The following is an 11,404-nucleotide window of genomic DNA, read 5'->3' on the forward strand; positions in this document are numbered from 1 at the left end:
TACACATATTTGATACATATACACATTGTAAAGATATATATGCAAATCTTAACAGATAAAGTGGTTTTATGATCTTTATTCCGGGAACTGTATATTTTGGGATTTCACATATATTCTGCTAATTCTTTCTGGTTTTTTTTTTTTTATACAAATCACGCCATCTATTGTGAACAGAAAGATATGTGCAACCAGATAAAAGCCTAGACCTACTTTACCTTTCTAAATATATATATATTTCTCTTTTTTCCATGCATGACAGAGCCAACATGAGTCAACATTGTACTAAATTTGCTGGCCACTGGAAGGTAATGATTTCCTTTACTTACTGACTTTCATATGACTATTATTTTATATATATATATATATATATATATATATATATATATATATATATATATATATATATATATATTAGGAACAGGTGCCTATAGTTGAGACCAAGCACGAAGAAGTACGTGAAACATGGTATGGCCATTCATAATGTATAGTTAAGTCGGGAGCTGACTCTGCTGCAAATTCGTCCATTAAATCTTCTTTACAGATTAGCTATCCATTATTTATTATTTATTTTGTGCCTACAGTTTAAGCACGATCTATGGCAAGTTCTGCTATTAGCATTCATTTACACACAAATCAAAGATGTGTACTATTAACACAGTTTTTTTGTAGCCTGATGATTGAATTTATAGCTCCGGCTTACATTTTGTTTGGGGGAAAAAAATATTTTTTTTTTCTTATAGAAACATTGTCCTTATGTTTTCACTCATTGTTGAATTGTTCCATGGTGAATGGTTTGCGGGATACAAAAATAAAAGGAAAGTCTAAATGATCTCAATATGTACAGCTTAGGGGAAAGATGTGAGAGCGAGAGAGAGGAGATGTCCTTACCTGCCATCAATATCTATGTTTCTACAGAATTTTGTGGGAAGTTTTCAATTGCTTGTACAATGTGAACCTCTTTCACTTCAGCCGTTACCGGATCTGCTTTCACTGTTAAAAGTCACTTAGTCTTTGCTCCCCTGCCTACAGATCATTGTCTGGGATGAGGAATGTTTCCAGGGGAGGCGACATGAATTTACCTCCGAATGCTACAACATCATGGAATATGGATTTGAAACTGTTCGATCTTTCAAAATAGAGAGTGGGGGGTGAGTACTATTATTGTGATATGCACAGCACTCTGCTAAAGAAAAAAATAAAAATAACAGTTTGGTGAACAAAAACACATTATATCAACCAAAACCAACCGGTTTCCAGCCAGAGATGTTTCTATATTATAACACAGCAGAGTTATCAGAGTAAGGTGGATGTGATGCTATCATCCTTTGTTTTAAAATCATATTGTTCATTTAGAAAAACTAGTGGTACTAATTTTCCATACTTCCAGCCGGTTGATTTTCTAAAATGTGCAGCATTTATTAACTAAACTGGGAGTGCGTTTCTCTAAAAACCTCTGAAATCTCCCCATGCCAAATGTGCAGGACCATTTGAGCATCTCTTGCTGGAGAAGCTCACTTGGGTTTATCCTGGATAGTGCATAATGAACATACCTGAAACTCTCTAGATTTGACTCAGAGGCTCCAGGTAAAACCAAAGCCTCTTGGTCAATTTCTTCTTTCACTTAGACAGCCATACCCCAGCTGAGCCCTTCTTTTGGGAGAAACTCACTGAGGTTGGCCATTGACCAGAGTCTCCAGGTTAAGCCCAGGTCTCTTTGTCAATTTCTTTGGGTAGAGTAGGTGTTTGGCTATGCCCACTCCCTGTCCACTTCCCTCTCACTAAAGGCTGTCTAGGCCAAGGCATACCCCGACACAAAGTCACACCCCAAGAGAGCACTTGGTTTCCAGGTATGATAATAAAGTCACTGATCTGCAAACCCCCAGACTAGACAAACCCATTAGCTGCTACAGTTTCATTTGTGTTTGTACAATAGATGTTATCCACATGAGGTACTGATCCTGATACAAATCTACATACCCTAGGATACAGTGATGTTGTGTCAGGCAGAATAGATACCTCCATTATCCCTAAAGTGACATCTTCCCTTAAATTAATAAATAAACAAGATACATAGAATTCTGTATTAAAACATGTCAGTGTCATAAGCACACATTTATTTATTTATTTTAAATATACCTACCGTATTTATTACCCATGTATCTTAAGCACCCATAATATTTTCCTGCAGCTGGGTTGGCTATGAACATTTAGGATTCCAGGGTCAGCAGTTTGTGCTGGAAAGAGGAGAGTACCCCCGCTGGGAAGCCTGGAGTGGCAGCAATGCTTACCATGTCGAGAGAATGACTTCCTTCCGACCAATTGCCTGTGCTGTAAGTGTATCTCACACTTGCTTTATTGGGATCTATAGGATGCCTGTAATTGATTTAAACTATGCAAACTCATACATTTCACACAAACCACAATGAGGTCTGAATATCACAACACATTGAAAGTGCATTACATTTGTTTAGGCTGGTTAAAGTATGAGGTTTTTCCTACCTTAAGGTCATGAGCATTGTGACATCACAACATATGTATCATTTCAGGGGGTGTAATGTAATATGCCACTTTCCACCTACTTTCATACTCATCAGTACTTAGATTATTTTGGCCATGATAGAACTGACAGTGTACAATAGTTTCTTGTCCTTATGCACATGCATAATAACTTGTCTATTTAAGGAGTGGATAGGTGTGTTACAGTGATAAATGAAATTATTTCACTGCACTGTAAAGTTTATTTAGCATTTTAATTATGTTGATCTACGTATCAATTTCTGAGAACACATAGAATTACAAAGAACATATATATCATATTAAATTTGCACATGGTGATAGCTTTCTTTCAGTTCTGTTGGATGTTGGAAAGCTTTACTTTGACCATTGTTTGAAACTCTCAGGCTCTGTCTACAAGAAAATAATTATGTATTTTGTAGAATCACCGTGACTGTAAAATGACCATCTTTGAGAGGGAGAACTTCCTGGGCAGGAAAGGAGAGCTGAGCGATGACTATCCTTCACTTCAGGCCATGGGATGGTGTAACAATGAAGTTGGCTCCTTCCGTGTTCATTCTGGCGCGTAAGTTATGGTGCTTTGTTACTTCTACACACAGCAGTGTGTTCACAAAACACAGGGCTTCACTATACACCATGAAGAACTTGGTAAGCCCATATATGTTCTACAAATATAGGACTAGCCACATTAATTCTCCAGTGTCATAGACAGCCTCCTTAACCAAAACAAAACGTACTTTGTAAGTATATGCATTCTTTAAACCTGCAAATATGTACCTTATGGAGAAGCTGCAGCACACAGTCTCCTGTGTGGCCCCTTGTTTCACTCCACCATTGCAGCCATTCAGTGGAAGCAAAGCATTCCCATTGAATTTAATGGAACACGTTCTCATTAGATATGGAACACTTATATGGAGCTGACTGGTGCTAATTACCAGTATATCATATGGCAGGATATGTGTGAAGGGATAACTCAATTATTATATAACCTCTATGAATATGGCTACATTTATCTTTTCTTTAGGAACCAGGTTGAACCAGCTATTTGCTAAGAAAAACATACAATTTTAGTGCATTGTATGTTAAATGATACATGATAAATTATCTTAACCGTATATGACCAGACTCAAAATGTGGTAAAGCCTTCACTATAAGTGACTCAGAGGTATTGTGACTTCTTGTCAAAGTATTTTTCAATTTATTAATTTACTCTGCATAGCTATAATCCATATTTTAGCAATGAATTAAAAAGAAATGCAGACACACACTTTCAAGTGATGCTTATACTGTCCATTGAAATATCCACAAGTGTTACTTTTCTTTATCACCAGCTGGGTGTGCTACCAGTATCCTGGCTACCGTGGATTCCAGTATATCATGGAATGTGACCGTCATTCAGGAGAATACAAGCACTGGAGAGAGTGGGGATCCCATGCGCAAACCTTTCAGATTCAATCCATCCGCAGAATTCAACAGTAACCCTCATTCACATCTAAGCATCATTGTGGCCTTTTAACCTTAAGCTTATGGAGTACCATTTAAAAAAAAGAATAAAGCATTTTTTTGTTTATTGCCTTATATTCTCGTGGCTTTTTAATTTTAAGCACTAAATTCATTAAAATTCCATGCAGAAACAGACAAGATAGTCAAACATGGAAGTTGTATTCTGGGATAAGAGTGGCCAGCAGTGGTGGACGAGAAGTGTAAAGGAATGTTCTTTATGTCTTTGCATCTGCTATCCTAACACCTACACGGCACGACAGGTCAATCATAATTCTGCTACTACCAATATACCCAACGTAAAGATTTGAAGAAGTCTATATCCCAAATTGAACGTAATGATTTTCCACTGGATAAAAAATTTACGTAGCCAAAGCCATATTTATTATTAGTGCTGTCTTTGCCCTGACCCAGTGGCATACATGCATATGTCCCTTCATCCAACCATTGGCTTGATACCTCCCCTTTTATTTGTATTAAACAAAATGTGTTTGCGTTGTTCTCATAAGAAAACTTTTAATCATAATATAATCCATCTGACAGGCATTTCACATTCTATCTAATAGGTTTACCTTCAAACAGTGTTATTATATTCAATATGATTAGACCGGAAAGTCACAGCAAGGTCTGCAGCTCATTTCTATTCCAAGTTACCTGCCCTTTGCTAAACCATCAAAATTAAACACAGGACCTATGGATCGCAGAGACAAAGTTCAATATGTCCCTGCTTGAAATGGCAGCAGGCCCAATTGACTTTGAGGTGCCCTTTTAATAGTTCTTAACCTGTAATTCTGAGTATTCCAGTGATTGATGCTCAGATGCTAAAGGCTCCGTAAACCACTTTGAGAAATGAGGAGATTGGGTAGGAGGAAAGATTACTGTTCAATAAATAACACAAAACAGGCATGTAGGAATGAGAGGGCTGTGTATGTGGCAAGGAAAAAGACAAGATCTCCAGCACGATGAATGTCCTTTTCTCACAGTTTATGAAGCATATAAAGTATGAAATAACATACATATGGGTGTTAGGTAGAATACCAGCTTTAGTATCCATAAATTGTTCATCATTTGTCAAGATAGGTTTCAAGCGCAGAGTAGTAGACAACACAGGAAAGCAATGCACTGTGAGAGTGGCTTGGATGGTAAAAGCACTTAATTTGTTTGAAGTACAAAAGGATGTTTAAATAGCAAATAGCAATAACATCACTGTATACGTTACCAAATGCTCTAGGACTATAAGCACATAAAACTTGATCTTAAACTTAAAATGTTAAGACACTTGTGGGTATAGAGTATGTACATCAGTAAGTGCACTGAATATATAAACATAGCTGTTTTTGTTTTGCAAGTGTCTATAATAGACTTGTGCATTCGTCTTCGGGCGAACATGAAAACGAGCACGAAGAGGCCGTTTTTTTGTTCGTTCCGAAGGAACGTAGAACAGAATACAGTGCCGGCAAACCGTAGGCGAAGACGAAGACTCACAATCACGAAGATTCGAAGATTCTTCGTGATCGTCTTCGTTTTTGCCGCGCAACCGCCAAAATTTCAAACAGGAGTGAGCTGATCCTCGTCTGTCCAATCAGCTCACTCTTGTGACGTAACGCTAAGGGTCTCGTCCAATGCCTGTGCTGCTGTTTTTTGAATTCTGAAGGCGCCTTTATAAGACCAGAGCTTGCCTGAGAGATCCATTCATTTTTCGCTGTGACTGCTTTGGCAACACTGCTGTGCTGCATCCGAGCGTTACAGAGAGAGATTGTTCTGTTCTGTGTGAGACTGGTAAGCCTTAGCCTGCCATTTCTCACTGTGTACTTCATCCTCACTTCAGTGCTACTTAATTAATATATTTAATAATAATAATTTGATTAATTTAATTTTTTTAAAATTAATTTGTCATCAACTTTAGTGTAAGTGCTGTTGAGTTGACAGTGCACCCAGTGCCTCAGTGGCACTGGGGTGCCCTTGCCCTGGGCTGGCACTAGTGCCTATTGCCTGTCCTGCTTAAATAAATTAAATAGAATTTATAAATTACAATTTAATAGAATCTATAATTTAATAGTTCATTATAATATTATATATATATATATATTTGTCAGTCATATATATATATACTATAGTATACTAGTGTAGAGTGTACTGTAGACATTCATCTACTAGTGTCTAATTTAAAATCAGTAATATTAATTAATATAATTAATAATTGAATTCATTATAAAATTATATATATATTTGTCAGTTATAGTTAGTAATAGTATACTAGTGTAGAGTGTACTGTAGACATTCAGAACATCTACTAGTGTCTAATCTAAAATCAGTAATATCAATAATTCTCTAATTCTTTCTTATCTTAATAGTTAATTAAATTAGCTATAAATAAAAGTAATAATATTAATTAATTACTACTAGCGTATAGTTCAGCTAATCTTATTAGTACTGGTGCTGCAGCTCTATAGTTTGTGCTTTGTTTTAGCAACAGTAAGAGACCAAGTCAATTTTTCTTAATTAATCTTTCATTTTATTTCATTTGTTTTGCTCACCTCAGTCCATCAGTGAAGTGAACTTGTTGGGCTAGTGAGTGCAGCCGCATAAGTGCTGTGTTTTTTTTTGATCAGCAAGCAGTGACGTTAACTGTTTTGCAAAGATTTTCTCATTTATTTTACATTTTATTTCAATTTTATTAAAAGTACCCTTAGTGTTTTGCTCACCTCAGTCCATCAGTGAAGTGAACTTGTTGGGCTAGTGAGTGCAGCAAGCAGTGAAGATAACTGTTTTGCTGTGACATTTTATTTTATTTCTAATTCTTTTCAAGAAAAATTGACTGTGACGAGCTGTACTAAGCAAAGCTTCAAGCTACTAGCTGTAGTACTAAAATAATTCTAATCTTCTTTAATCTTAATCTATAATATATTATAAATAATAATATTCTAATTCATAATCTATAATATAAGTAATTCTAATTCTAAATTCTAATTCATAATCTATATTCTTCTATCTATAATACATAATATATAAGTAAATTAGTTCTAATCTATTAATATTATATAACTTAATATTAATTAATAAATCATATACTGAATCTGATTTAACCTCACTTTAGCTTAGTGGGTTTGAGAGCGTCTGCCTAGAGGTAGACTTATAGTAAGGAAATATAGCTTTAGGCTAGCATAGTGGTAGGCTAAGCTCTTAGGCCCGTGTAAATTCAAATTAAAAATAAAATACTGCTAGTTATTAAATAGTTAATCTTGAGTTAATAATTTCAATAACTTTAGGATTTTGGCAGATTGCACACAGCACAGTGCAGTAGTGCATAGTTTTACTTTTTAAGCAGTAGCACTGAAGAGAACTTCCTCTAATTTTTTTGTCTTTAATTCGTTTTTCCTTTTTTTTATTTTTATTTTTTTATTTTTTTTTTTATAGTTTTTTAAACACTACACTACACTACACTACACTACACTACACACACAACACAAAATTTGAAATGGATCCTCCTTTTGGGACTAAGGAGGGACAAGCTCCATCTACCACCACCACCACCACCACCAGCACCACCACCAGCACCACCACCAGCTCTAAGATGCAGCCTTTGCGTCAGTCTAGTCGGCCAAGTAGGCCAAGCTCTCGCTTATCATTTGGGGAAGCATTGCTTGAAGGATCATCAAGTAAAGGAAAGGCACCAAAAGCAGGCAGTAGTAGTGCGGCTAGGCCCACAAGCTCTATGGTTTTTTACGGAAAGCCTAAAGCACCAGAAGCACGTTCAAAGTTAAAGGGTAGCACAAGTAGTACCAGCCCAGTGACTAAAAAGAAGTGCCTTTTGCCCCAAGCAGCATCTTCCCCATCCACCAGCAGCATGCAAGGTACCAAGCAGAGCCAAATTAGCAGCAAGACTCAGAGGGGTCCCAAACCAAAGCGATCTCATTCCTTTGTAGGGAAAACCACCACCACCACCACCCCCGCCTCTACCACCACTAGTGCTGCGCCTACTGTTCCCACTGGTACCGCCACGCCATGTCCTCCTAGTACCTCTAGCAAGCCACCAAGTCCTTACAAAATTTTTGTAAAGACAGTTAGAGAGAGGGCTACACATAGTGGAACTCCACCTAGCGAGGTAGCAGAGGAGCCTGAGACTGAGAGGCCAAGTGCAGAGTCTATTCTTCCTGCTCGCACTACTACTAGTCACGAGTCTCACGACGATATCAGTCTTAGCTCCAGCCTAGCAGGAATTCCATTCGATCTGGCTAATGAAGAGCTAGACTATGAGCCAGAGGAAGTAGAGGAGATGAGTGGTCAGGAATCAGATTCCTCAGGGAGCAGTGTCCAAATGACTAGTGCACAATTTTCCCCTGAGCCTCCACCTTCTCCGCTACGATCATCACCATCACCACCACCAGCAGCAGCAGCAAAACCTAGCAAATCTAAAGCAATTAGCAGTCCCACTATGGCCAGTACTGTTACCACCAGTCCCACCACCACTAGTTCTGCCTCTGTTCATCCACCCCGAGCAGTAAGAGCAGCACCCAAGGCACACTCCAAGGCTATGCGCGCCCCAATTTGGGAGCACTTTGAAAATGTTGAAGAAGGGCGCTATGGAAAGTGCAAACATTGTGGGAAGCTAATAAGCAGAGGGAAAGTGTCTGGCCATTTTACCAGTGCTAGCATGAAGCATCACCTCAGCACTCAACACAACGCTGTGCTATTGGGGAAAGATGCAGAGGTAAAACTTAGTGCAGGCAGCATAGCTGGTGGCCGTGGAAAAACCCCAACAGCTTCTTCTTCTGAGCCAATAGCAGCAGCAGCAGCAGCAGCAACTAGTGCTGGCAGCCAGAGACCAAGGCAGGTTGGAGCACTGCATGCCCAGCCCACCCTGGAAGAATTTGGGGCATTCCACTCCAAGAGAACGATGCCCAAACAGCAGGCCAATAAAGTAACGCGACTTATTGGTCAGTTCATTGCTGTTGGAGGGGCATCCTTCTCCATGATTGAAGGGGAGCCTTTCAAACAATTGATGGCGGCTGTGGCTCCACAATACACAGTTCCGTCACGTTCCACTTTCAGCAGGAACATTGTCCCCTCGCTGTATCGGTCCTGTGTTGCAGCAGTGAAAGAGGAGCTTTCCAAGGCTGCTGGTCAGTGTGTTCATTTCACTACAGATTTGTGGAGTGCACCTAGCGCCCAGCATGCCTTTCTTTCTTTGACAGCACACTGGTGGCAGCCCGGTGTGTCTAAGGAAGTTGCTGCAGCAGGCTACCGATCATTCCTTCTCCATGCAGAAGTGATGGATGAAAAGCACACTTCCCAAAATATTCTGCATGCGATTAGGAAAATGTTTAGCCTTTGGGTGGGAGCAGAGGCGGGCACCAATGTTGAAGTTGGTTTTGTGGTAACTGACGGAGGTGCCAATATGGTGAAAGCGCTGCGAGATGGTCATATTGTTGGTGTGCGCTGTGCAGCCCACATCATCCATCTTGTAGTGAAGGCAGCAATGTCAGAAGGAACTAATGTGGCAGCAGTAGTTCTGTCCCGCTGCAGAAAGATCGCTGGGCACTTTCACCATAGTGTTAAGGCTAGCCAACTTTTGAGGGAAGAGCAAGAGAGGTCAGGTCTTCCCGTACACTGCCTACGTCAGGATGTCAGTACACGGTGGAACTCCACGTTAGACATGCTAGAGAGGATTTTGGAGCAGCAGAGGGCAATCCATAATCTTGCCTCAGAGCACAATATTGGGATTACCTCTCCATTGAATAGGGAGGATTGGACAGTGATCGCCCAGCTAGTGGCAGTCCTTAAACCATTCAGGGATGCCACAGAAAATTTAAGCTCAAACACTGCCAGTCTGGCCCAGGTAATCCCAGTGTTCTCCCATCTAGGCAGCAAGATGGATGTGTTCCTTGGAAACCGTGAGGCTGTTCAAGGTGGCACTCTACATCCTGACGTAGCAGCCATAGTCAGGAAGCTGAAGGATCTGCTAAAAGTACACCTTCGCAAGCGAATGGAAGAGAGTCCCGAAATGATGCTAGCGTGCCTTTGTGATCCAAGAATTAAGGGAAAGCTAGCTTTGAAATTCAATGTTCTCAGTAGCTACCGGGAGCAATTGGTCAACAAGGTGCGTGACTGGCAGCGTAAAATGGGAATGCTGTCCGAGGAGGGTGAGGTGCAGGAGGAGGAAGAGATGATGTGGTCTGCTACCCCTAGCAGCAGCATCAGCAGCAGTGCCACAAGCAGCACAACACAGCTGAGTGGAGCAGCTGCGTTTTGGGAAGAGGCACTTGGCAGTATAGTTGGACCATCTGACAGAGCTAGCAGCAGAAAGGAGAGTAGTGCTGCTGAAATGGTCAAACTTTACCTCTGTGAAGTTCCTTCTGCTCCTAATGTTGATCCTCTTAGCTACTGGGATGAAAAGAAGAGTGTGTGGCCTGCACTCTCATGGGTTGCGCAGCAGCTTCTATCATGTCCGCCAACCACTGTTCAAAGTGAGCGCGTGTTTTCTATGACTGGAAACATACTGAGTCCACAGCGCTCACGCATGGCACCTCATCTGATGGAGCAGATTGCCTTTCTTAAATTCAATCTGCCCAAATTGGGTTACCCAGCTCTTAGCTTGGAAAGTTAAATTTTTTCTCTCTAATGTTTAAGGTAGTTTCTCCCCCTGGTTGCACTTGCTGCGGTGTGGCAATGCCTGCTACCTCCGCTGGTGTAGCCAATTTACGCTAGGGCCTAGTGTCTGAGCTCTGTAAGTCCGCTCCCAAACGCCTAGGACTGACAGTCTTTGGATGCTTTGCCCTGGGGTGAAACAGGTGAGTGGGTCGTCAATTGCCCACTCATTCACCTTTTTCCGTTTCCAACGCTGCTGCTGGTGGTGGTGCCAGTATCTTTTGCCAGTTCGCTTCCTGGCTGAAATCATGCCTCAGATGTCCCTAATGGAAAGGGTAGTTTCTCCCCCCTGGTTGCACTTGCTGCGGTGTGGCAACGCCTGCTACCTCCGCCGGTGTAGCTAGCTTATGCTAGGGCCTTGTGTCTGAGTTCTGTAGGTCTGCTCCCAAACGCCAAGGACTGACAGTGCTTGGATGCTTTGCCCTGGGGTGAAACAGGTGAGCGGGTCGTCAATTGCCCACTCATTCGCCTTTCCCAATTCTGCTGCTGCTGGTGGTGGTGCCAGTGTCTCTCTTCAATGCCAGTTCGCTTCCTGGCTAGTGTCATGCCTCGAATGTCCCTGATGGTAAGGGTAGTTTCTCCCCCCTGGTTGCACTTGCTGCGGTGTGGCAACGCCTGCTACCTCCGCCGGTGTAGCCAGCTTACGCTAGGGCCTTGTGTCTGAGTTCTGTAGGTCTGCTCCCAAACGCCAAGGACTGACAGTGCTTGGATGCTTTGCCCTGGGGTGAAACAGGTGAGCGGG

General features: G+C 41.0%; 1 protein-coding gene across 1 annotated transcript; it reads left to right on the forward strand.

Moving 5' to 3' along the window:
- Window positions 1-266: 266 nt before the first annotated feature.
- Window positions 267-3,993, forward strand: CRYBA4 (crystallin beta A4). The gene is made up of 5 exons (XM_089489626.1): window positions 267-305; window positions 1,030-1,148; window positions 2,189-2,330; window positions 2,937-3,079; window positions 3,846-3,993. The coding sequence occupies exons 1-5, from the start codon at window positions 267-269 to the stop codon at window positions 3,991-3,993; spliced, it is 591 nt and encodes a 196-aa protein (XP_089345752.1).
- Window positions 3,994-11,404: the final 7,411 nt, after the last annotated feature.

This window comes from Sceloporus occidentalis, unplaced genomic scaffold (genome assembly GCF_023333645.1).
Source record: "Sceloporus occidentalis isolate IW3139 unplaced genomic scaffold, rSceOcc1.0.p SCAF_40, whole genome shotgun sequence".
Taxonomy (NCBI): Eukaryota; Metazoa; Chordata; class Lepidosauria; order Squamata; family Phrynosomatidae; genus Sceloporus; species Sceloporus occidentalis.

Excerpts from the sequence above, each read along its gene's own strand:
- CRYBA4 (XM_089489626.1), top strand. The coding sequence starts at position 267 with ATGAGTCAACATTGTACTAAATTTGCTGGCCACTGGAAG. Across the intron at positions 306-1,029 it reads AATTTGCTGGCCACTGGAAG|ATCATTGTCTGGGATGAGGA; the intron begins GTAATGATTTCC and ends CCCTGCCTACAG. Across the intron at positions 1,149-2,188 it reads TTCAAAATAGAGAGTGGGGG|CTGGGTTGGCTATGAACATT; the intron begins GTGAGTACTATT and ends ATTTTCCTGCAG.